Source organism: Alternaria ethzedia (genome assembly GCF_023757985.1).
Source record: "Alternaria ethzedia strain BMP 0044 chromosome Unknown scaffold_32, whole genome shotgun sequence".
Lineage (NCBI taxonomy): Eukaryota > Fungi > Ascomycota > Dothideomycetes > Pleosporales > Pleosporaceae > Alternaria > Alternaria ethzedia.
This window is the reverse complement of record NW_026056225.1, coordinates 104,326-129,654: the sequence shown is the minus strand read 5'-3', so window position 1 is coordinate 129,654 and position 25,329 is coordinate 104,326. Positions and strand designations below refer to the sequence as shown.

Genomic DNA, 25,329 nt, shown 5'->3' with positions numbered 1-25,329 from the left:
TGTGTCGGCTGTGGCTGCGGTTGCGCGCGGCAGTGGGGTCGTCGAGTAGCAGCGCGGTGATGGGCATGGGGCGGCGATGTTGAGGCCAACGTGCTTGTGGTCCGACTTTCTGAGCCGCGACGCGCTAACTACGCGACTGACGTCCGCCTGTCGGGACCGTGCTCCACCACCACCGCCCACCACTCCTGTACGCCCCAGCCCGAACACACGCACTCTCCGACACTACCAGCCCCTTGGCCTTGACGCGCATCTGGCCATGTCACATGGAGCGCCAACACACCTTCCTGCAGGTACGCTGTCTGCCCAGACCTCCCCACGTGCGCTGACCCCTCTCTCTCTCAGTTGAAGCAGCCGTGTGTCCAAGTCCTACAAGCCACGGCCACTCTCTCGCAGAGCCCAAGCGCTCCGAGGGAGCTGATCCACGCCCTCACCCGTCTGCTCACTAACCTCCAATCCATCACCTCCACACCTGGTCTCCTGGACGCTAAACTCACTGAGTACGCTTTCGTCTCTCTATCTCAGGTACTGCGGAATTCCCGACACGTCCCAGTTAGAGCGCTAGAGCTCTGCCTGGAATGCATCTCGACCTTGCTATCTGCTAACTGGGGAGGTGGCCTTGAGCCTGCGCTCTCTGGACAACTCCTCATCCTCTTCACCTTTCTCGCCAAACCTTCATCCGCCGAGAATGGCATCTCGGCCACCTCAGAGGAGCTACAGTCGCTCGCTCTCGGGTGCACATCCGAGTTGATGAGTGCGACGTCTCGTACCAAGCAGGGCAAAGAGGCCATGACGGCTGCGGCTAACATACCTGCCTTGGGCGAGGCTGTACTAGTCATGCTCGAACGTCTCACAGATAGCAACTCCAACACCGTCAAGCTGCAGTCCACTTGCGCCCTCAAACAAACTGTCGGCGCGATTGGCGATGACGATGCTCTTGCCAGCTTTCTGCCCAGGATAGTCTCGTCTTTGGCTAAAATATTGACTCCCCGTAGCAGTGTTCGACCCGGCTTTCGCGTTGTTGAGCAAGGCTTGGAAGTTCTTGCATCACTTCTTGTCCGTTTACTTGGCGATGCCCAGACCAAAGATTTGCCCGAGACACTACTGTCGGATGAGTCTGGCGGATGCACCACAATATCTCGATCACTCGCTTGGCTACAAGCAACTGCAACACAGATGAAGATTGCGCTTGCCAATATCTTCAGATTGAGGGATCATGATAAGCAAGAGGTACGGCAAGCGCTCTTGACTCTGTGTCTTTGCGTCGTAAGGGATTGTCGTACATCACTGTCTCTTTGCACAAGCATGGCTATCGAAACCATGGTCGATCTGGCAGGCCATGAGACCCCGGCCGACACCACTGAGGACAAACTCAAAAGACTGTTATCAGCAGACCAGAATCTCTCCGAACTTTTGCGCGAAAGTTTGCATGGTTGGATCGTCGCCTTGCCTAGATTGATGCGATCAAAAGACGACCGTACCCGCCATAAAATCGTACATCAGATATCAGTCTCGCTTCGCCTGTTCGATGAAGATCCAATGATTCTAGATGAGCGTCTGGCCGATAGTCTTCGGGATGGCGTGTCTGCAGTGTTTATCCATGGCAGGGGGCTCGAAGAAATAAACGACCGCAACACCAGTCTCGTCGCTGGTCGTACGCTGGTATTTAGCTCGACAGAGTCGTCTTCTTTCCCACTAATCAGCATGCAATTCAAAGGCCAGGAAGACATGATGAAGGGGTTTAAAGTATTAGTTCAAGAACTTGCGCGATCCAACTCTGCGTTGGCCGTTGCTCAGGGCCTGACCAATTCCGTCGATCTTGGGGCGCCCGAGATGCGCTTGGCGAGCTTCTGGCTCTCAGTCAATCTAGTAAGAGACATGGCATCAGTCAATCCATCTGTCGATGATTTCATGAATCTGGGAACGCCAAACCCGAGGGAGGAAGTCTTGGATGACTTGTACTCGCATTCTCTGTCATTGCTGAACCAGCGAACTGTGGACACCAACAGCCATTGGCATTTATATGCATTAGCGCTGGAGACGGTAGCTTTGCAGGCGAAGCGGTACAAGACCGAGTTTCGCCCTGAGTTGAGTGAAGTACTTTATCCGGTGCTGCATTACCTTGGCAGTTCCAACAGCGCACTACGCGAGCACGCCCTGATTTGTCTCAATATCGTAGCAGGGGCCTCGGGATACAAGGACGCAGGGGAGCTTGTTGTCAGTAATGTCGATTACATTGTCAACGCAATTGGCCTAAAGTTGGCATATGGCGATGTGTCGCCTCAAGCACCACAAGTCCTACTCATGATGATAAGGCTTTGTGGCCCACCTCTCCTACCTTACCTAGATGACTTGGTGGATAGTATTTTCAACGCCTTGGAGAGATATCATGGCTATCCTAAGCTTGTGGAGCTGCTTTTCAACGTCTTGAAAGGCATGACGGAACAAGGTGTCAAAGCACCACAACTTGCCGTGTCAGCCGACAATAAGAAAGAGGAACATGTGCATCTGAAGAGAACGGTCGTCATGAACGATGTCATCGAAGCAATTCAAAAGTTCGAGGTAGAGACACAAGAGCGGGAAGAGGAAGAGAAGCAAGCGTCAAGGGAGGCACTCCCACGAAAGCCCTGGAAAGTCGGTAAGACTTCAGAAGATACCGACTCCAATAGCACGGACGAGGAGAACGGTCGCCCGCCTCCCCCGCACACCGAGGAGTCTTCCCCTCCCGCCCCACGTGCCTTTGCTATTCTCCTCAAAATCTCCGAGTTGACACAGCACTATCTCACCACCATGTCGCCTAACCTCCGGAACTCGCTTCTGTCCCTCCTTCGTACCACTATACCTGCTATTGCAGCACATGAGAACTCCCTCCTGCCCCTCATTAATACGCTCTGGCCTGTATTACTACCTCGTCTACAAGATTCGGAAGCATACGTGGTATCAAATGCGCTCGATATTGTAGCATTGATGTGTGAACACGGAAAAGATTTCATGCGAACTAGGATCGATGACGCATGGAACATTACCAGGAAGGTCTACGAACGCACTAGACAGAACGACGACTGCAACAGGAAAGGCAGCTTCCAACCGATGTCGCTAGAGATCAAGGCTATCGGGACTGGCCTGACGAGGCTCGCCGTGGACTCGCAGCCTACGGCCGACTTTTCACCAGTGGAGCTGTACGTTGATACGCCTACACGGATGATCTGGAACAGTCTGACCGCCTTGCTATGCGCCATTGCGAAAAACGTAACGATGCGGGATGAGCGCTTCGAAGAAATGCTGGACATGCTGGACCCTGTGCTAGCGAGAGACGACGTACGCGGAGCGCTGGGTCACAGCAACGCCGACGCGATATGGTTGCGACTATACAAAAAGCGGCAGGGGACTGACAGAGGGAAGCATTCTAGGTCATTTGTATCAACAAAAGCACATGAGGTAGCAGGCAAAATACCCGTAGGCAAGCCCCACTGGCATTTCGTGCGAGCCTAAAGCGAAACGATGTCTGCACAGCCACGGATGTCTATCGAAGAGCTTTCCATTCGGCCAGACGCAGCAGCAGCAACAATGCAGTTGACCTGCAATATTGAAGGATTCCCATGTGACCATACTGTTATCGTATATATGGAATAGTTGGAAGTTCAGATACTTTAGTACTAGTGCAAGCATTTCACCCGTCTGCCCCTCCATCGAGCATCGCATGCTCCTCGTTCTTCAATTTTCCACATTGCCCAGTCACTGTACCTTTGCTACTCGAGTGTCACGCTGTAGATTAGCTGTGAAGGAGATTCCTTCTCCGTTACTTATCGCTCACTGTTTGGTGCACTCTTCTATAGATCATGAAAATATAGAAGAGAACCCAAAATTAACAGCATTCTGTACAATACATAACCCAACTTTCGTCATGGTATCCGCCTCACATTTTGTCCATGTCTGATCACTCGTACATGTTCTCAAGGATGATAAAATGACTTTGCGGTGTTTTTTCCCCGTTCTTTCGCTCAACTCTCAGGACTAATATAGGCATTATACTAGCTGATGTACGCCTTTTGTCACAGCCAGATCTTTGGGTCTTCTGACTGCGCGCTCTTTACATGAAGCAACTCAGATATTCTACGTTGCACGTGTGACCTCGTATAACCACAAAGGTGCAACACGAGGGACCTTGCAGGGAGTATACCCTAGAGCAGAGGGACAGCAACGTAGTCTATCATACATAAGGTTGACGGCAGGACCGAAGTGGAATTCGTCAAATGAGTGTTCAAATTGTACAGCGCGCCAAGAATGTCACAAGATGAGACTATTCGGAACCAGCCCGGGCCCCACAGACCAAGCTCAAGACCATAGCTACCAGCAACGCCGACTGTGACCAGCAAACCCACATCACCGCACTAAATCCAAACACACTGAACCCAAACACACTGCAATACGGCATCATCTCCAGGCGCACAGCACGTACTATCGTCTACGTCCCAACAACACGACAAGGCGCGAAGATGCCACCAGCCCGTAGGCACTCCCGTCGCGCTCAAGCGCGTCGCAAACCACACGTAGGCGGCCACGACGCAGTGCACTAACAAGCTACCAGCGACCCGCGCCGTCTCGTCCAAAGACCTCCCTCCTTCGGTCGAAGGCGCCTACTACCGCAAATGCATCGACCTCCGCCGCCGCATAACCGACATTGAAGAGAACAACGACGGCACGCGCCTGCGCATCACACGCCTGAACCGCGGCATCCAGAAGATGCGCCTCGAGCGCGCATTCCTGCTCGAGCAGCTGAACAAGCACATGGAGTACAATGTCGACGACAGCGATCGCAGCAGCAGCCCACCGCCCACCCCAACCGATAAGCCCTTGAGGAGCAAAAGGAGCCACAACAGGAAGGGCACGCCTCCTCTTGGTGGCAGCGCCGAGGGCCGACTGGGACTGGGCCCCCTGCCGCATGCCATCAACCCTATGAGCAGTGCGCAGAGTACACCAGACCCGTCGGGACGGCCCCAGAACAGCTACTTCGGTGCCATTGGCGCTGCCACGACGACCAGTCCACACACCGCTGTCAACGGCGCGCCTCCTACACTTCCTCCCCTGCACGCGCTCCCGCCGCTGCACGCACAGCAGCCGCAACAGCAGCCACCCCCTCAGCGCGCCTACTTCGACCCGGCTTACGATGAGCAGCGCCCGCCCGCGACCGACGCTGCGCCCCCTCCACCGCACAACGGTGATACCGACATGACAGATGCAGCTTTCACAGCCGTCAACCGCTAAGACTGCGAAGCCGGGCAGCCCCTTTTGACGGCAAGCGAGAACAGATGACAGTAACCAGGAACACCATGGGAGGGCAGCGAGGCGTTTGGGCTTCTCAGAGTTCTAGGTAGGGGGGGTATTGTAATTCTTCTTTTGTGTATTAGTGTACTTATCCACTGCCTGGTGTTGTGATTGTGAAGCGGGGCTTGAGTCTTCCAGGTATGCTCCCATGGCTTTTGGCAAGTTGTTTGATCTTTCCTTCTTGCACGAGCGGTGTTGCACTCGTGTCACAATAGCACGTACATGAGCAAAGCAAAGTACACCTAGGATTTCCACTTGTGCTATCACCTTGACTAATTACTGCACGTGCAAGATGAAGTAGTGCGAACACCAAACACAGCTTTCAGTGACTTCAAGCCGTCACGATCGCACTTGGTACATGTCCCGACTCACCCCACGTTTTGTTTTCCCGCACTCGAGCATTCACTCCCATCAAAAGTCTTCGTATGCAGACACAATGGGTTTCGCCCACCTCTTCCAGCCCGTGCTCCCCGCCTAGCATGATGCACATGGTCTGGTCGAGTATACCAATGCAGCTCTATTTCTCATCCAGATCCTTGTAATGAACACCCTTGGCTAGCTCACACGGGTCGGGTGCATAGCCAATGGTGCAATGTTCCCAGTCCTCACTATCCACGAGTTCGCGCTTGAAGTTGAGAGCGTTGTAGATGTTTGCAAAGCGGAACTCGACGTACGAATGCTAGAGTGGCCGTGTCAGTGTTATACAGACATGGGTCCGCACATGTTACTTACACCACGGGCGGTCTTTCCGCTCTTGATACGATCAACGTCGCGCTTGCTAACGCTCTTGCCCCGAGCGAGCTTCATAAGAGCCGCTTCGTTGTGCTCGTTCGCGCCGATAGCTCGCACGCAGCGTGACGCTTCGCCATCGATGCAGTTGCGGATGACATCGTTGATAGAGTTTGGTCCTTCAGCCTTCTCCACGAAGACAACCGTTTTCTTCATCTCGCCCACTATCTCGATTCCGTTTGCAGTGTCCTTGTGATACTTGTCGCATGCCTCGGGTGTAAGAAACTTGACAAGAGCGTTCGAGGAGCCCGGCTCTGGCATGGAAATGGACTCAAGCTTGCCACCCCATACAAGAGCCTGCAACTGGTTGATACTGGTAATCCCCCCAACACCCTTCAAGATGCACGTACGATGTGCAGCGGCTATGTCTTGTCAGTCTAAATTTCTGTCTGCACGGAAAAGGACTTACGATTCTCGCGCTTCTCCTGGGTCGGCCATCCCTTCATGCTATCCACTGGGTCCTTGGACATGGGCTTGCTGTTCTCAGAGCCCATCGCAACAGAAGGTGCTGGCGTCAAAGGCGCTTCCACCGACGTGGTGGTAGGTTGCTCTGGCTTGGGCAGAACATCACGCATGGCGGCGACGATACCAGATACTTCAGTCAGTGTCTCCAAGGAGACGTACCCCTCGTCCACGAGCTTGGCACACAGCCGGAGAAAATCTCCATCCATATCCCCAAGCGTTTGTTTGATTGAGTCGGCTGTACGTGACTCCGGGCGCTTCTTCAATATCTTATTGAGATAGTTGGCGACTGCGAATGCTAGACGTGCCTTGAGAGCTTCGTTGCTTCCAGCATCTACCTTGGTGGTTGACGTGTATGAGTCGTGGAGCTTCCTTGACATGGCCTTGACGAGATATGCCGTGTTTCCCGTGCTGTTCGGAAGCGCCTGGATGTACTCAGTCGCCTTACGCATGTACTCACTCTCTAGCTTGTCTTGTCTCGGTTCTGCGGTCTTGCTACCGGGAGACTTCTGGATGCCTCCCTTCTCAGCCTCTGAATCATCCGTCTTGATCTTATCTGCCTTGGCCTCAGCAAGACGTGCACCAAACGAGAATGCAGTTTGGCCAGGTCTTGCTACCGTGGGACCTACGGGTGTCCGAGGCCCTAGGATGGTTTTGCTGTTAAGGCGAGCGTAAAGTGCATCCATTGCGGATTCTTCGTCCATGGCATCAGTTGTAGCTCTCACGACCTCCTTGGTGGACGGAACCACTTTCGATGTAGGAGCAGTCAAAGCAAGTGCTGCGCCCTCTTTGTGAAGGGGACCGGGCTTGGACGCTCTAGAGGTATTGGCGTTCGCTGGTCTGTACGCACATTAGTGGAGTCCAAGGATTAAGTAGTAATGCGTACCCTTCAACAGCCTGGGGCATGGTCTTGACTGAGCCTGGAGCTGGCGATGATGTCACTGACGGGGCGGGCGGTGCGAATCGCGACGGGGTCGTAGGAATTGGTCCCGCAGCCCCGACTATCTTGACGGCGTTCTTCTTGAGCTTCAACTTGCCAGCAGAAGCTGCAGGTTGAACAGCGAGATTGCTGCGTGCGTCCCCAGATGGCGAGGCAGCCGGCGGTGCGATCATGTACCTCGAGCGATCCATGTTTATGGCTGCAGACGACAGTGGAGGTGGACTGGTGTGTCGTACGACTTCCTCCCGCGCGGGCGATACAGGTGGCGATATAAGAGAGAGCGCAGCCGGAGCAGACTTTCTTACAAGATCACTGCCCTCGTGCGCAGTGATTTTGATGTTGACTGTGTTGTTCGGAGTGGATGTCGCTGGGGAAAGGTTAGTGGAGCAGGGCGCGTGAGCAGGTGAGAGAGTCTGCACGTACCACCAATCCGCTTGTTCACCGTTATATTCGCGATACCCTCGATGCAGGCGTCGAGGCAGGATTGGTAGAGTTTGTCCTCGCTGTTACGTATACGAGGACGTGGATGGGGCTCGCCAGGCATGAGACAAGACGTGCTGCGTTGGCGTGGGCAACCGTTGGGGGGACGTCGGGTTACAGAGCAGGAGACAAAAACAGTCTGAGCGCCCACACGCGGTTGCCGTTCCTGGCGGTAGCCTACAGCCAATGAGACGGCAGTGATGAAGACGAAGCTGAATGCTGTGCAAGTGAGAATACTTGCACTCCACCTCGATACATTGCCGATATAGCGACGCAAGCTGGCCATACGGCTATTACTGTCGAGCAGGGAGCTCCTACCAGCAGTGCGGCATTAAAGCATGATTGTGTAGTCGCTTTGAGCCGAGGAGACAAGCGGCAGATGGTGAAGAAAATGCAGATAGTCCGTCAATATGACACAAGCTCATTTGCGTATGCTCAGACACGTCTCTTGGCTTGCAAATGAACACGAAAGAGCTTCACAGGTTGCATATATCCAGACGGAAAGTGACTCGGTTGTGAAGTGAAGCTTAGCATTATGAGATTCATTTTACTTAGCTGGCACGACCAAACTGTCCGGAAGCTGCACAGTTGACGCTTACATGAAGGGTATCCAGACACGAGTTCTTGCCCTGTACACCTTGTACTCTTCGCCGAAGAACTCGATTAGATGTTTTTCTTCGTCTAGGTTGGGTGAGCAGCTTGACTGGGGCCATGGGTGTGTGTAAGACTTACGTGAAATGCGTGTCATGAAAAAATACCACAGCACGCCTGTGTATCCCAAGAAGCAGACAGTGTTACCCAGCATGACCTGTGTGCCGATGCCCCACCAGAAGAAACCGAAGTACGAGGGGTGACGGAAGTAGCGGTACAGTCCATGGGTCACCAATTCGTGCCCATCGCTCTTACGCGACTGCACTTGGTGGTTGAAGTTGGTACCCGCCTGCATCATCGCTGTGCTGCGCACAGCTTGTCCCACCACGACCATGCTTATGCCCAGCGCGATGACCCACGGCGGGTGGATTGTCGATTGGTAATCGGGAAAGAAAGACGAAGTCACCAGAGTCTCGATGAAAGCCATGGTATGGGCTTGTCGGTATTGGTCGCCGTTGGTGAGGAGGAACGAGGAGATGTACGCGACCGGGGTGTTGTACGCGGCCGTCGTGTAAAACTCGAGGAAGTGGAACATGGACAGCGCGCTGAGAAACATGAAAGGCCGCCATAAATGATTGCCGTTGTATGCTAGCAGAGCCGTACCGACGACGCCGAGAGCCATGGCGCATCCCAAGCAGAAAGCACGCACGGCGATGCCACAAAGCGAGCGCTTGCCGTGGGGAAAGAACTCGGGCGCGATGGCATGCTGGCTCCTAGCCGCCACAGTTGAGGCCTCAAGCTCGCGTGATGCATTTCCGTTGGGCGGGAGAATATCGACACCGGGGGATAGCGAGCCGTTCGGAGCCATGATGATGGCAGGCAGGTAGAGGTCAAGTACGGGGAGCTCGGGGGGCGAGGACGGGATGGACGATGGCGTTCAAGACATGGTTCTACCAAGGCGCAGAAGAAGGGGCCCTGCTGCACAACCCCGATCGCATGGCTTGCGGAGGCTGAACAATAGCAAGGCGTGAGCGACTATCCAGGACCGGCTGGCCTCGGGAACAGCCGAGGGCCTTGGCGCCCCGCGCATAGCTCCCGCGACCTGTGCTCCTTCACAACCGTCACACCGGCCTCGGTAGCATGCGCCGGGCAGCCAGCTTCCTGCATGCCAGCCATGGACATCTCGCAGAACAAGCAGCGTATGCTCTGCGGCGAGCTCTACCATGCCATGACGCCTGAGCTGACAGCAGAGCGCGCACGATGCAGGCAAGCTTGCAGACGCTTCAACGATGCCGGTGATGTACCGCGTCGCAGGCTAGTCCAACTGTTTCGAGAGTATGTGTGGCTGCTCGATTGCTTGTCGAGAGACGTCCTTATACTTTGCCTAGCATCATCCAAGACGAAACCCCTCTTCCACTACCAGCACCTACAACAGATGAAGACGCCAAGCTGTTCGAGGCTGAACCATGGATTAACCCACCGGTTACTATGGACTATGGATATAATGTGCGTTTGGGCAAACATGTCTTTGTCAACTTCCACGCCGTCTTCCTCGACACCTGTCTTACTACTATTGGCGCACGCACACTCGTCGGTCCGAACGTCAACTTCTACTCAGCTACTCATCCTCTCGACCCAGCCATCCGGAACGGCCTTAGCGGGCCTGAGTTGGGCAAGGAGATCCACGTTGGCGAAGACTGCTGGATCGGTGGCAATGTTTGCATACTGCCTGGTGTTGTGATTGGTAGAGGCAGCGTCGTAGGCGCAGGAAGCGTCGTTACGAAGAGCGTCCCAGAGTTTACAGTCGTCGCTGGCAATCCCGCTCGCATTATCCGCAAGATCGAGACCGAAATGGACTCTGAAAGCAATAGTCGCTATGCTGGCAGGCAGAACGACCTGCAGCACTGACTTGTATATCAGTCACCCTCGCAATGGGCTTCCCCTCGTTACGAGCGGCAGTTTCACAACTCTCAAATCGAGCATCATGAGTTCTCTCGGACGCCGAACTGCATTTGGAATGGCAATGTAAGAAGAGAAGGCTACAGTCGCATAAACCTCCCTACAAATCTCTGCTGCTCCTGCAACTGATACACCAGACCTTGTTACGCCGTGCTTTAGTGGACTCTAGCGCTTCTTGCCGGTTCCAGCTTCCCTCAGCATTTTCCAAACGGGACGATGAATGATTGCACGCCTCTGAAGATCCTCTAAGATCTTAGATATTTGCAATACGGATACGATTATGAACAGATTCGACGCGAAACTTGTTTATCTTGACAGATTGTTTGCAACAAGCAATATCGTAAATCTTTTTGCTTACACATCTCTACAGTCTAATGAAGCATCATTGTGCGTACTCAAGGATCAAATCCACAGATACACAGCGCGATCAAGTCGTATGAGCACGCAACAGGAATTGGGCGACCTGAAGCCTGCCTGTGTCGATCTGGAACAATTGTGGGGCGTTTGGACTAAGGTTCAACACAAGATCTGATGATCGCCTGCAAGCTTCGGGCGCCAAGACCGACGAAACCTGTTCCCAGACGCTGTCAAAACAATGACATCGGCTTGCAAAACATCATTAACTAATCCAACTTACATGCACGACATGGCGTACCTTGCGAAACGTCCTGTTTGAGTTTAGGGCTGAACTTCGGCATCGCTCGCTTTGAGGGTCTCGGCAATTTGGAAGGCCATTTGGAAGCGCCTGATTCAAAATATGGCATACTTCGAAACTACGCCATTGAGCTAAGCGTGTGCTACCTGACTTGACGCCAAGGGCTGCGAGCCCTAGGGCTTGATCCCCAGACTGTTACGATGCATAGGCCTGCCCACCATCATGCCTTGACGGCAAGGCTTTCCGAAGTTGTAACAGAGGCGATACAAATACCACAGCTCCCATCATCCTGATAGTCTTCATCGGACTGGTTCCTCACTCACTACAGACTAATATTTTCCACTCTACAACCTCAGCATTCCATTCACTCTTTGATATCTCTACTCATAATCTTAGTCCACTCGACAGATCCGTTCTCACAGACAAAATGAAGTACATTTTCATTGCCTCGCTCCTTAGCTCTGCAGCTTACGCTGCCCCATTCGCCCAGGTGCAGGGCGGCAACGGTGGTAACGGCAATACTGCTGCCGCCACGACTGGTCAACAGACTACGAACCAGGGCGGCAATCAGCAACAACAGCAACAAGGAGCGCAGACCGGAAACCAGCAACAGCAAGGCACCACCAATGCCCCGACTGGACTTGGCGCTGGTATCCAAAATGGACAAACTCCCACTGCGAACGACCTCGCTACTGCGGTCTCCAATTGGATGGCCGATACCTCGATGGTTTCTAACTTCCTCAACACTGGAGCTAGCATCCAGAACAACGTTCAGTTCAAGCAGGCTGCTACCGTAGCCTTCAACGCCGAGGTCGATGAGCTCAACCACAAGGCCATCATTGACGCTGCTAACGGCGCGGACCCCAATGTCATTGCTGCCAACAGCACCCTCGCCACTGGCGGTTCCTTCCAGGATGTCGTCGACAAGCTTCAGCAGATGTCTGTTCAGGGAATGGCTGCCGCTGGTAACATCGACTTGATCAACCAGAACCGCTGCGTTAACGTCCTCCCCAACATTGATGCCTACATGGCCTCTACTGGATCTACCTCGCAGGCAGTTCGTCCCACTGTCTGCGACCAGACTGGCGTTGCTGGTGGTGTCCAGGGGACTGGCCCCACTCAGCCTGGTGCGCCAGCAGGTAGCCCCGCCGCTGCATTTGCCGCTGGTCAGGCTCTTGCTCAAGGAACTGGCAATGGCCAAGTCCAGAATACCGGAACAGCTGGTGGTGCTGCCGCCGGCAATACTGGCACTGCTACGAACAACGGACAAGCGCCTCAGCAAGGCGCCGGCATCTCCCCTACCAACGGACAAGCACCCCAGGGAACTACAGGTGTGCAGGCTCCCCAGCAGGGGGCTCAAGGTGCCGCCGGACAGCAGGTTCCACAACAAGGTCAACAAGCTGGACAACAAACGGGACAGCAGCAGGGACAGCAGAATGGACAACAGGCGACACCAAATGGTGGTAACCAGAACAATGGCAACCAACAGCAGGGAACCAAGGGTGCGGCTGCAGGACAGCAGTCTCAAGGCCAGACGCAAAACGGCGGTTCCCAGCAACAGGCAGGCAACGGTGCGGCTGCAGGCCAAGCATCTCAGGGTCAGACCCAGGCCGGAGGTAACCAGCCCCAACAGGCAGGTAATGGTGCTGGACAACAGTCTCAGGGCGGCAACGGTGGCAACAACAACAACAACAACAACAACTGAGCACTAGGCTTGGTACTTGATTGAGAAGATGATGTGAAGGATTAGCAAGGTGACGGCTATGTGCTGGCGACTAGCCAATCGGTCTTTTCTGTATATAAGAATAATGGTTGAAAGGGGGGATGACTGTGGGAGCCTGTATGTAAGAATGTATGAGGAAGGAAGGGATTATATGATATAGTTGTAGATATGCGATTTATGAGCCTGCCGCCCAGTCTTTCTGTTTTGGACTTGCATGCGATGGCACTGACTTGAAGATCAAGGTTTCGAAACCTCAGGCGTGAACGCGTGGATACCTGACGGTCGCGGAAAGAAGCCAGTGACGTGAACCGTGTCTTGGGTACGCCTGGGCCAGGGGCAAGTTGCGGTGGCTGCAGCACAGGTGAAACGATGTACCAAACATCAGGTGCTACAGGACCGGATAGCTTGATATATGCCAGAATGGGAGGGTGCGAGACGGACGAGGCGTCAGGCGCCTGTGCTGGTCACGACATGTCGGATGTTTGATGCCGTCTCTCACCGACTCCGGGGTTCTGAGGTGCTGACACGTGCGCAAGTCGCGTGACGTAGCGACATGAGAAGTGTGCGCTCGTTGCGGCAAGCAACATAGAGGCTGCAGCGGGCCGATGAAAGCGTGTGCTGGCATGCATATGCTACGGCGCCTTGTACCGTCGAGGCTCGCCAAGTGTGCAGTCTAGCTGAGAGTCAACCGCAGGCGCCTGACGAGCAGTTTGCGACGAACCATGGCCGAGGGCGAGGGCGCTGGCGGAGTCCAGGGCGACCTGGAAAAGGAACTGACGTGCTCGGTAAGTCGAGGAGCACGACGACGAGGCGGCTGCTAACTCGGCCATGGCCAGATCTGTACCGACGTGCTCTACCAGCCGCTCACGCTGCTCGACTGCCTGCACACCTTCTGCGGCGCCTGTCTGAAGGAGTGGTTCGCCTTCCAAGCCTCGACCGCCACGTCGATACACCCGTACACCTGCCCCTCGTGCCGGGCCTCGGTGCGCACCACACAGCCCAATGCCACCGTCACCACGCTGCTCGACATCTTCCTCAAGGCGAACCCCCAGAGCGGCAAAAGCGCCCAAGAGAAGCAGGCGGACCGCGACAGATACCGGCCAGGCGACAATGTGCTACCCAAGCTCAGGCGCCGGGATGAGCGCGATGACACCCATCAGCGCACAACAAGGGAGCGAAGCCGCAACGGGAGCCGCGAATCCCGCAGGGCGCGCGATCAAAGGCGGTCTGCCAGCCAAAACCCGCCCGGCGCATCCCCGTCCAGGGCCGTCATACCGCCCCGCGCTATCGAGCACCAGTCCAGCCTGCGCTCTCTGCTGAGCGCCTCGGACCTCGACGCAGAAGACGTCGACGAAGATCTCGTGCGCCAGGTGCTGGAGGAGCTGGTGTCCGAGGGCGTCGACCTGAACCAGATTGGCACTGCGCAGGAAGACGAGATCACCGAGAGGATAGCCGAGGCTGTGCGACGGCGGCAGGCAGAGCGACATGCCGAAAGACAGCGCGAGAGGAGGGAGAGGCGGGAGCGTCTGGACGACGAAGCTGCGCGCAGGAGAAGGCATGGACGTTCCGAGAGTGGCGCATCGACGCCCCAGACGGCAGCAGGACCCCCCATATCCAGACCTGCTCTCATCGACGCCGCAAATCGAGGCGGGCGGGCACCGCGCCAGCGATCGTCAAGCCAGGGCAGCTCTCGATCCGCCACGAGGGTAGAGCGCCCTGCACCTGGCTCGGCTCCTGCAAATCCGGCGACCGGCGACCGTCATTCATCATCGGAACTCGCTCGTCCAAGGCCACGTCGGCAGTCCGAAAATCAGCAGAGAAATAGGCTCGACGTTCGAGAGCAGTTCCGCATCAGTCTCCACGCCAGCAACAACAATAACAACAATGAGACAGTGTCAAGTCCTAGCTCGCCCCAGAGCCTCGGCTTCGACCTGCCCAACAGCGGCAGTCCAACGACTTCTCTAGCTACAGTTGGCACTCCAGCTGTGCCCTTGTCTTCCTCTACTCCTGCCGTCACGCCTTTCCAGCCTCCTTCGGCTCGCCGTACTACCGACCCTACCACAGCCGAACTGCCACGCTCTTCTCACAGTACTACTCCCCCCTCGCTATCGCCTCCTGCTTTCCCTCGTTCCACCCCCGATCCGACCGTGAGCGAGACTCGATCGAGACAAGCTTCAAGCTCATCACTAGGTACTCCTGTCCTATATACAGAGCCCCATGTGGCATGCCAACGCTGTGGTAAAAACGACATACAGTACGAGCTTCACTACAATTGTCGACGCTGCGATGGTGGCGAGTACAACGTGTGTCTTCGCTGCTATCGTCTTGGCAGAGGATGCAAGCATTGGTACGGCTTTGGTTGGACTGCTTGGCCCCGGTATGAGCGCGAAGCACCAGAGGGTGGTTATCCGCCCTATCACGAGCATCCCCATATCCTGGTCGGGCACCGATATCGCAGACCCATGACGCCCTTGACGGAATCCACGACACCACCACATGTGCTCATGAGCGAGGATGACCCCAAGCAGAGGGTAGAAATTGGCGTCTTCTGCGATATGTGCAAGGCATACGCCAACGCCTGCTACTGGAAATGTGACTATTGCAACGACGGCGACTGGGGCTATTGCAATGATTGCGTTAATCAGGGGCATCACTGTACGCATCCTCTTGTTCCCGTTGCCCGCAAGACAAGAGACTCGCAGTCTGCTACTGACACAGTTCCCTCCGCGCCCTCTACGCCACGTCAGGATGGACATCTTGCTCCCCCAGACCTCGACGCAACACCCACAACCCCTCCGTTGACACCGAAATCCGCGTCTCTTATGCGAGGGCCAGGGTACTTTACCATTGCGAATTTCATCTTCCGCCCTCTCACCTTTACAACCTTGTGTAACATATGCAGTTACCCTATCCCACCATCAAACACACGCTATCACTGCCTCAAGTGTAACACTGGCGACTACGACATTTGCATGAGCTGCTACCACAAACTCGTCATCAGCGGTCGCATCACCAAAGAAGACGGCGTAAACGGATGGCGCAAGTGCCTCCGCAGCCATCGCATGTACATTGTAGGATTCGAAGACCGTGACGGCGCACAACGGCGCATGGTTGTCCGCGATCTAGTAGGCGGCTACGCACTGAAAGAAGAAGACGAAATGGCCAGAGTACAGCGGTACCCACCAGATGGCGGTATAGGCTTGAGATTACTGGCTAGATGGGGCTATCTGCCGGATGAAGGAGTAGAAGATGAATTATCCTTTCCTAGAGGAGCAGAGATAAGGGAAGCAGCTGATATCAATGGAGACTGGTATTGGGGTGTTTACTGTGGTGTTGGAAAACTGTTTCCTGCAAACCATGTCACAGCTGTCTAAGTTTTATGCATAGATAGTCAGCTGCCGATGCTACGCAGACTCACTGCGCAAACTTCCTCTTCAGCCAATCCTCCAACCGCTTCACCACCTCGGCAGGCTTCTCATACGTCGCCCAATGCGCCGCATCAATCATATCCGCTTGTTCCAATTGCGGCAACAAGCCCTTTTTAATACTCTCATACATGGCTTCGGGTCTGCACACCACATCCTCTCTGCATCCGATGTACAGCGTGGGTACATTGACAATCTCTCTCCCTTCAGGCAACTTGACATCGACTTGATGCTGCAGATTGCCTGTCATGGCTTTGTACCAGCACACGGGCGCTTCGAACCCATCGCGCGCCATACGATCAAGGAACGCCTTCTTGAAAGCTGGGTCTTGCGCATAGGGTCGGAGAGAAAAGGTTGGTTCCTTTTGCCCGGAGAGTGTTTCACGCATGGTGTCGGGTGTGCAGAAGAACTCTTTCAATCCATCTTTGTCGTGCATCATGTTAAACATGGCCTCTATATCGCGGGATAGAAGTGCTGGTCCGTCAGGCGCGGTGAAGAGGTACCAGTACGATAGCGATGGGTAGCCAAAGATCTTGTTCATGAGGGCGTTTGCGGCGTCAAGATCGAAGGGTTTGCGACTTGGTGCCGTGTAGGCGACGTTCAGGTTGACCAAGCCGACAACGCGTTCGGGGTGGTAGTTGTACAGGCGGCTTGCGGCTGCGGAGCCCCAGTCGTGGCCGATGGAGATGCATCTTGGCACTTGTTCAGCATTGAGGATTTCCACCATGTCGTTGGTCATATGGTCCCAGGTGTAGGCGGATGGGTCTGTGGGCTTGTCCGTTCCGTCGTAGCCCAGCATGTCGGGAATGATAACGGGGTGGTTTAGTGGTCGGAGAGAGCTAGCGACGTCTGCCCACATGGCGGCATGGTCGGGGAAGCCGTGTTGGAAGAGGAGGGTTGGGAGAGACGTGTTGCCAGAGCACGTGTAGTAGGTGTATGTGATGCCTCGGGAGGTTCTCAGGGTCTTCTTGGTGAAAGCGTCCATGGTGGATCTCAATGCAACGTACTTGAAATGGCTTGTTGTAATTGGTAAAGAAAGGGCAAGAGTCTTCTATGTATACCAGTGCCAAGTCTCGTTACATCTTGTCCCTCACAAATGGAGTCCATGTCGGCCGAATGTTGGTCTTTGCTAGGTAGGTACTACTACCCAACCGGAGTTTCCGTCGTAGCTACGTCCGTAGCGGCGTTGTCGGGTCTATAAATTTAGTGGGGTGCTCCGTAGAGTTGCATGAACTTGTCTAGGTTGAGGCAGTTGGCCGGACCGTGATGTGCAAGGACACGACCGCTAGGGAGGAAAGCGGCGGTCCCGGATCGTGCATGCAACGGCCGGGCCTAAGATAGGGCTTGGATGATGGTTGTTTGCGCCTCTCATTGCCGCGCCGTGGTTTGGGTGATTGCTGCTTGTGGCGGCTCTCCGATGCGCTCGGTATGGGTCGAAATTGAACGTGGAGGAAACCGCTGGGTTATGGCAAGGGCTGCGCGGGTACTGCCGCTTGAGCATTGCGACACGGCAAGGCCGAGGGTTCTGGTTTGAATATTTGACTTTGCGTCGCGGTGCGCGTGATCGCGCGCATGGCCTCAGACCGAGGAGGTGCCTACACAGTATCATAGCGGAGCACGGCTAGTTGGGTCGTCGAGGGACATTTTGACGGGGTTCTGCCCATACAATGTCCTTCCAATGTCCTTCCAACGTCCTTTGGGTGGCAAGTACTGCCTCCACACACATCCACGGTACTGCGGTGACGCACTAGACAGCACTCCAGCGAACAACATTAAAGCTATCGCAATTATACTGTATACCAAAGCACAATCTTAAAGACTAAGCCTAACCTAGAGCTAGACCGCAGTCTAAGTTAAAGGCGCACTCTATTCTTTCTGAAGTACTGTGTCGAGGTGCGGAGCGAAGTACAAGCGGCAAACACGAGAGATGTCAGCCAATAGCGTCAGAGCGCTGCACGCTCGCGGCGTACAGCACCTCCACGTCGACGAGCATTGCAACGCTACCACAAACTCGTCATGGCCGGCACACGAAGATCTACGCGTCAAACGGCAGCGGCAGCACCGGACTACAACCAAGACGACACTTCGTCCGCCGAAGAGACACAGCCCAAGCGCGATGCCCGGCAGGCGACGCGTCGCAAGCGTGACCGCGAAGACGGCGCCGACCAAGACAAAACAGACAGCAGCGCTCCTCCGCCCAAAAAAGCTGCTACAGCCAAGCCTAAACCCCCTAAGACGGACTCTCTACCCGCGCCTGTTTCATCCACCAACCGCGACGCAACCGGCGCCCAAGAAGTCTACTGGCTGCTCAAAGCCGAGCCCCTCGCGCGCTACGAGAACGGCGTAAACGTCGCCTTCTCAATCAGCGACCTGCGCGCCTGCACAGAACCCGAGCCCTGGAGCGGCGTCCGCAACCCCCAGGCACGCAACAATATGCAGGCCATGCGCAAAGGCGACCTGGGCTTCTTCTACCACTCCAACGCCAAGCCTTCGGGTATCGTAGGTATACTGCGTGTTGTTGACGAAGCAAAGGTCGATGAGACGGCCTTTGACCCCAAGGACCCCTACTATGACAAGAAGAGCGAGAGGGAGAAGCCCAAATGGTTCTGTGTAGACGTCGAGTTTGTGAGCGAGTTTGAGCATGTGATAGATTTAGCGAAGATTAAAGAGTTTGCTAAAGAGGGGCCGTTGAAGGATATGCAGCTTGTCACGAATTCGAGACTGAGTGTGAGTAGGGTAAGGAAGGAGGAGTGGGAGTTTATTTTGGGGTTGGCCACGGACAGCAAGGAAGTTCAGGCAGAGTAGAGAGGTGCGCCACATGCAGTCGTAGAAGCTTGATTATGTCGTGAATCGATCTGAGATACCCCTTGTAAAATTCCCGTTTCATGTTGTATCGTCGACAACGTCTTTATGTATTTCACACCCTGTACTGCCCATACTGAGAGACCTTGTCTCAGACTGGGCTACTCCTCAATACTGAAGCGCTTGGATGATCTTCGGACTGTTAAAGAAAGCACATCGCTCCTGTAATCTCTGTTCTGCCATCTCTCTTGTCGCGTTCGCCATGCCCAGCGCACTATTGCTCGGATGCGCGCCACCAATCGTCCTGACATACGGACCGCCTAAATGTCAATGTACGGAGTCAGCGCATGCCTCACACGCAGTTCGCAAATGAGAGATTTTACCTGGCCGGCTAAATGCCTCATCCCAGTTCAACAATGTGGTGGATTGTGATCCGCTCTCTGCCGGGGCTCCTTGACTCACAAAGGTGCTCCACGACCGGCTTGCTCGCATAGCAATTTCGTAGTCATACTCGGTCGGGTCAAACGGGTAGTCCGTCTTGTTGTACACTTGCATGCTGTCGAAGACGTACGCAAACTCAGACGTGTGTACCACGCCAAAGCCAACAACGTCTTCGGTGTACTCGAGGATGGGATCAAGTATTGTCTGGTTGAAGTTGTAGAAGTAGACTGGCGCTTTGTGCACTTTGTCAATTGCAACACCCAGATGTAGCGATGGGCACACCATGAGGATATCGCGGAAGATGCGTGCAGAGCGATAGAACTCTGCTGTTAGGTTCACACTGGTTCCGAATTCTTCTACCGGGTACAAGTCCAGTAACTGAGTGAGAGATTCCTCCGACATAGCCGGTAGGTAGTCGCGAACAAAGTCGTACGTATCTTGTGCGGTTGCGATGGAGGTGTTGGTGTACACGTTAAGGTCGCCTTCCATCCAGCCGGACATAAAGGTAGCGTTACCGAAGCGTCCTTCTGCGATGAGCTGACTTGGTGCCGCAGGAAGGAAATCGCCGTCTACCTGTGGCAACCAGATGTCCCCAATATTATGCGCGATATCGCTGAGATACGTCGCGTTCGAGGCTTCAAAGAGTGTTTCAGTATCTAGTCCCCGTAGACACTCAATCGTCCCTGGAGCGTCCACATCAGTAGTGTTGCACCCCACGTAATTGACCAGCGCGATCATCGCATCCTTGGCGAAATTCCCTGTGATACCAGGCTCAAGGGACTGAGACTGGGCGATACCTCGCTCGAAAGGAAGTGGCTTCTCTCCGCCGTAAGCCATAATCTGCATTCCGATTGCGAGGCCGCCGGAAGACTGGCCGGCAATCGTAATCCTCTCCGGATCCCCGCCAAAAGCAGCAATGTTGGTGCGGACCCACTCGATAGCAGCGCGCTGATCACGTAGACCAGCGTTCATGCTTCCTTCTTCTTTCAACCAGTCTGAACTGGCAAACCCAAAGAACCCGAGACGGTAATTCATGGCCACATGGATGATTGGGTCCCCATTTTCTACCGACTGCTTGATCATTCCGTCAGGCGCAGTCGTCGGCTCCGTGTTGCTTGCCCACCAGAAAGATCCTCCATGTATCCATACCAGAACTGGCAGTGGTCCCTTTCCAACTCTGTCAGTCGCTTTTGGCCGCGCTACGTTCAAATTCAGGCAGTCCTCGGATGTTTCAGTTATATTGCCCAATCCAAGAGGTGGATAGAGCACACCCAATGGTTGTGGACATGCGGGACCAGGCTTGGTAGCATCGATGGTAGTACCTGGAGAGTATTCGTAGGGAATCGGTGGTTTGAATCTGTTTTCGCCGCTGGTATCATGAGCATAGGGAATGCCCAAGAAGATTTCGATGTCGTTGCGTCCGATGCCTAGGATGTTGATAGGATCTTTCAAGTCGCCGAACTGGACACCTGCCGTCGTGGTGACAGCGGCGACGAAGCAGAACAGCGTAGGAAGGTGCATCTTGATCACCAACCACTGTAAATCCCGTGTTGGCTTATACGATGCGGCGAATGTGAGTCGAAAAGCTCTCGTAATAGGTAGTTGGCAAAGTTGTTGTGTTGCACAGAAACACTGCAGTAGCTGTAAGCACATAGATAACATCCTCCATGCTAGCCCCATGTAGCAGGTGCACGGTTGTGACGTGATAGACGGGAACAGGTGCTAGCGCGACATTAGACGGCAGTAGCGTAGAGCTCATCCACATCATTGATGCGAATCACCATTGTCCAAAATCCAGGTTGTTCAAATACTACTTCAAATAAGAAAGGTAGCGTGAGGCCTGCGCAAGCTATCCTGCGCTGATGCACGCCACGTGCAGATACCGTGCACTCAAGGTGAGCTGCTCGGCCCGTCAAACACTCACAATATACCGACGATGCTACCCAAGCAAAGCTCCCTACAGTCGCGCTTGTGCACCCCGCAAGTTCCTAGCAACCTCATCAAACCTCTCATAGCAGTCGGTCTCTGCATCAAAATTTAGCAGCCATGCCTCGCGTGCTAGGTGAATGGATTCCGGCCTCTTCGCTATCTCATCCCAGTTGGCTTTGTGCCATCGCTCGCGCGTCTTAACCCCCATCGCCTGTGCTTTGTGCACCCTTTCGTAGCGGATCTTCTCGAATGCTCGTACAGCTAGAGGAATGCTTTCTTTGCCAGCCAGTTCCAGACATGCCGCCAGTACAACACCGTCTTCGATGGATTGACTGGCACCCTGGATGGATGTTGGAAGAAAGGGATGCGCTGCGTCTCCAATCAAAGCGATACGGTGCTGTGGCGAGATGAGAGTCGGCAGCGGATCGCGGAAGACGAGTTTATGATCGATGAGACGCGCGCCTTTTGGCGTCGACCTTACAATCTCTTGCACGATGGGTGCCCATCCTTCTACATACCTCAGGCAGTCTTCCACTCTGCCTGGGAATTGCCAGTCCTCCTCGATATTCCCGTCGTCTACGTGAGTAAACACCCAATTGAACTCCTTGCCGTCTTTGAGCGACGATACCAGAAAGTGAAGATCTGGACCTATGAACCCAGAGTGACTGTCTCCATCTACGAGATGTTTCAGGATCGGGTTGTCTTTGATGGCATCTCCAGAGAACCATGAGCGATATACAGCGTATCCCGAACTCTTCGGTTTGTCGTCAAAACCAAGCACAATCTTACGGCCGCGGGAACGAACTCCCTCTGCTGCAATGACTGCATCGGCAATCATCTCTTCTCCATTGACTACCACGCCAGCCTTTTCATCGTCCTCGAAGTAATCAGTTACACGTTTGCCCCACTGAATATTCACTCCCCGATCGACAGCATGCTGATGAATAATACTGTACAGTTCTCCTCTATGTCCATTGATTCTCGGCCCCCATTCCTGTTCGGACACAAAACTCTGCCTGGTGACAAACTGCCCTTTCCAGTGGTACAGATCCAGCCATGTTGTTTTCCGTGCCACTTCCTTCATCGCTTCGATGACGCCGGGCCAGCGTTCGAAGTTGCGCGCACCGTTGGGATCGAACGAGATGATATCGCCAAACCGGATTATGTCTTCCACATTTTCCGCTTTCTCAAGAAGAACGACTGAGTGGCCTTTGCGATCGCATTCTATTGCTGCTGCGATGCCCGCGAAACCTGCGCCTACTATGATGACGTTGACACCGGACGGAGGGCGGCGAGGAAAGTGCGCCATAATGAAGTGAGAAGTATGGTGAGTATACAGGCAGATGAGAGAGCAATCGTGTCTTTCGTGGTAGGTGTGCTGATCTCCTTCCTCGTAGATACAGTGTGGGGTCCGCTTACTGGCACGCCACAAGCATGGCCCCACATGCAGCCTGATTGTAGTTCTGTCGGTAACTGAGACCTCTTGGTCATCGCCCGGCTGTACTAAATTGTGCTAAGTCGTTTTCTGACTGACTCCATCCAATGTGCGAATCAACGATCCACGCACGCCTGGGATACATATTTCCATCCCCCCACTCCCTTTTCGCCTGCAAACCTCTTGTGTGACATACAGAAACGTCTCTCGATATTTTCCTCTCAGATCCGAATTTCCGACGCCTCTTCCTCTTCTCAAGTTGCTATGTCGCGTTCTCAGGGATAACCGCCGGAGCTTCACTTTCAACTTCACTCTCTGATGTTCAATGATGCTCTACCCGCCTTCCCTATTGTACGTCAAGCTTGGAAAGTCAGTCCCAGACATCGTTATTATTGGGCAAAACACCCGTCATGTACAAAGTTTCGAACCTCTCATCTTCCCATTGCCTCTTGCTTAGCTCGACAAGCACGCCGATGAACCTTGGTTCCCGGGGCACGTTAATGTCGTAAAAGCGATACGGATTGTTGACGACCGTAAGAAGAAGACAGTAGCACACAAGGTAACGGAGTTCTGCCTCATTGCGGACGTGGGCGAAAGATGGAAGAAAGGTAATGTGCTACTTTTTCACCACCCATGTGTCTTATGGCTTTAGATTAGGTAGGTTAGGTACATGTTGCTTGCGCTCGTTGTAAGCAACCAGCTCGATCCATGTACTTGATGCTGAACCCTCTAGCTTCGATCTCCGCGAACTGGATGTAACAATAGTTCCAATTTCTACTCAATCCCGGAGACATCGTTTTTTAATTTGTAAACGACATCGTAGGCACCCATCTGCATCATGATGCGTACGAGTTCACCAACATCAATTGCATCGCCGTATCTTATGTTGTCGTACTTAGCCAAGAAGCGCATCATACTGCGCACCCATCGTCAGATGAAGGTCCTGAAGATTGGCGTATGCGGCAACCTTGGCGATCGAGTCGAGCTCTGACAGATTAACCCATAGTCGTTCACCGCCCGTCGAGATGGTGGGTACGTGCTTATCTGAAGAGCTGACGGCTATTCCATCGATCTTTACTACACGGGCTGGGGTTTGGGGTGCTTGTGGAGGTTGTCGATGGCTCACAGGCGTAGAGCCGCTGTCCGAGTTCTTGAATGAGTGGGGACACTATGATGTGCCGCTATTGGCGGCGTCATCTGACACAGTGGCTATTGTCGTCAAAGTGAACTGGTTCCTGTGGTTTTCGGCTTGTTCAGAGCACTAAAGCAGTCAGATCCGATTCTTGTAAGGAGGCGAGTAGGCGCAAATGATCATAGAGTAAGTGCAAAGATCTCCGCGTTCACCTCCGCGTTCACTAGTTCTTATTGATCCTCAACCTATCCCAGAAGTCCGCGATAAACCCAGCCACCTCCGGCACCCGTTCTCGTACAACACTATGGCCGGCTTGTGGGACAACAAAGATGCTATCAAAGCCAATTTCTCTCAACTCTTGCTCTGCACAAACTTCATCGTTCTCGCCCAGTACCACTAATGATGGTATACCAGACATTGCGGCCTTTTCAAACGCACCGTGATTGTTCATTGCGCCGCCATCTCTAAACGCTGCAATCACGGATGATGTATGACCACGATGTTCGTGCATCTGCCACTCCCTCACTGCCTCCGCAACAACTTCGCCTCTTCCAGCTCTTTCCCTCCAGTCACTTGGTACTACCAGCCGGCCGCCTTCGAGAAACTGCAGGATGACTCTGCTCAGTTCATCGTTATTGTTATCGACACCGTAATCAAGATGATGCTGATCCTCTTCTGGAAAAGATGAAATACAAAGAAGCCCAGCAGGCGCAATGAGCGTAAAACTGCTGACGCGATGTGGCCGTGAGTCAACATATCCGACTGTTAGTGAGCCGCCAAAGGAAAAGCCGATGAAATGTGCCGATGGCCATTGTAGATGATCGAGCAGCGCATCTAGCAGCCTATGGAATGTGGCGGCTTGATGCGGAACTATCGGCGTATCGCTTAAGCCGTGACCCCAGAGATCCACCAGCACAAAATGTGAGTGTGGAAGGATATCGTGTAGAGCGCGAGCCAGAGGTAGCAGTCCTATTGCCGGAGTCTGGATGCCATGAACGAACAGCACGTGATCTGTCGTCTGCGCGTCTATGGAGGGTACCGAAGGTGGTATCGAGTAGTATGCAGCTTTTCCATCTTGTGTTTGCAGGTATTGCGCGGGTGGAAGGATGGCGCCAAAGGTGGAAACAAAAGATGACTCTGAGGGACCTGGGATAGGCGGTTTTTGTTGGAATGCTCCACCAGGCCGTGGGATTGCGAAGTCTGTCCTGGTAGCACACATTATGTCTCAATTTCCGGAACCTGGA

General features: G+C 54.1%; 9 protein-coding genes across 9 annotated transcripts; 5 read left to right on the top strand and 4 right to left on the bottom strand.

Annotated features, from left to right (window-relative positions):
- Window positions 1-263: 263 nt before the first annotated feature.
- J4E87_009125 (uncharacterized protein) lies at window positions 264-5,262 on the top strand (the record flags this gene model as incomplete). Its single annotated transcript, XM_049380705.1, has 4 exons — window positions 264-290; window positions 343-3,315; window positions 4,326-4,506; window positions 4,586-5,262. 4 exons carry the CDS (start codon window positions 264-266, stop codon window positions 5,260-5,262), a joined length of 3,858 nt encoding a protein of 1,285 aa, XP_049229549.1.
- A 577-nt stretch (window positions 5,263-5,839) lies between these two features.
- Window positions 5,840-9,452, bottom strand: J4E87_009124 (uncharacterized protein; the record flags this gene model as incomplete). Its single annotated transcript, XM_049380704.1, has 7 exons — window positions 5,840-6,001; window positions 6,055-6,473; window positions 6,521-7,413; window positions 7,460-7,880; window positions 7,937-8,016; window positions 8,593-8,674; window positions 8,726-9,452. The coding sequence occupies 7 exons, from the start codon at window positions 9,450-9,452 to the stop codon at window positions 5,840-5,842; spliced, it is 2,784 nt and encodes a 927-aa protein (XP_049229548.1).
- Window positions 9,453-9,758: 306 nt separating this feature from the next.
- J4E87_009123 (uncharacterized protein) lies at window positions 9,759-10,492 on the top strand (the record flags this gene model as incomplete). The annotated part of the gene is made up of 2 exons (XM_049380703.1): window positions 9,759-9,919; window positions 9,973-10,492. 2 exons carry the CDS (start codon window positions 9,759-9,761, stop codon window positions 10,490-10,492), a joined length of 681 nt encoding a protein of 226 aa, XP_049229547.1.
- Window positions 10,493-11,625: 1,133 nt separating this feature from the next.
- J4E87_009122 (uncharacterized protein) lies at window positions 11,626-12,903 on the top strand (the record flags this gene model as incomplete). Its single annotated transcript, XM_049380702.1, has 1 exon — window positions 11,626-12,903. One exon carries the CDS (start codon window positions 11,626-11,628, stop codon window positions 12,901-12,903), a length of 1,278 nt encoding a protein of 425 aa, XP_049229546.1.
- Window positions 12,904-13,643: 740 nt separating this feature from the next.
- J4E87_009121 (uncharacterized protein) lies at window positions 13,644-16,295 on the top strand (the record flags this gene model as incomplete). Its single annotated transcript, XM_049380701.1, has 2 exons — window positions 13,644-13,706; window positions 13,758-16,295. The coding sequence occupies 2 exons, from the start codon at window positions 13,644-13,646 to the stop codon at window positions 16,293-16,295; spliced, it is 2,601 nt and encodes an 866-aa protein (XP_049229545.1).
- Window positions 16,296-16,335: 40 nt separating this feature from the next.
- On the bottom strand, window positions 16,336-17,331 carry J4E87_009120 (uncharacterized protein; the record flags this gene model as incomplete). The annotated part of the gene is made up of 1 exon (XM_049380700.1): window positions 16,336-17,331. The coding sequence occupies one exon, from the start codon at window positions 17,329-17,331 to the stop codon at window positions 16,336-16,338; it is 996 nt and encodes a 331-aa protein (XP_049229544.1).
- Window positions 17,332-18,362: 1,031 nt separating this feature from the next.
- Window positions 18,363-19,151, top strand: J4E87_009119 (uncharacterized protein; the record flags this gene model as incomplete). Its single annotated transcript, XM_049380699.1, has 1 exon — window positions 18,363-19,151. One exon carries the CDS (start codon window positions 18,363-18,365, stop codon window positions 19,149-19,151), a length of 789 nt encoding a protein of 262 aa, XP_049229543.1.
- Window positions 19,152-19,316: 165 nt separating this feature from the next.
- J4E87_009118 (uncharacterized protein) lies at window positions 19,317-21,258 on the bottom strand (the record flags this gene model as incomplete). The annotated part of the gene is made up of 3 exons (XM_049380698.1): window positions 19,317-19,468; window positions 19,532-21,221; window positions 21,250-21,258. 3 exons carry the CDS (start codon window positions 21,256-21,258, stop codon window positions 19,317-19,319), a joined length of 1,851 nt encoding a protein of 616 aa, XP_049229542.1.
- Window positions 21,259-21,546: 288 nt separating this feature from the next.
- On the bottom strand, window positions 21,547-22,827 carry J4E87_009117 (uncharacterized protein; the record flags this gene model as incomplete). Its single annotated transcript, XM_049380697.1, has 1 exon — window positions 21,547-22,827. One exon carries the CDS (start codon window positions 22,825-22,827, stop codon window positions 21,547-21,549), a length of 1,281 nt encoding a protein of 426 aa, XP_049229541.1.
- Between the last annotated feature and the right edge of the window lie 2,502 nt (window positions 22,828-25,329).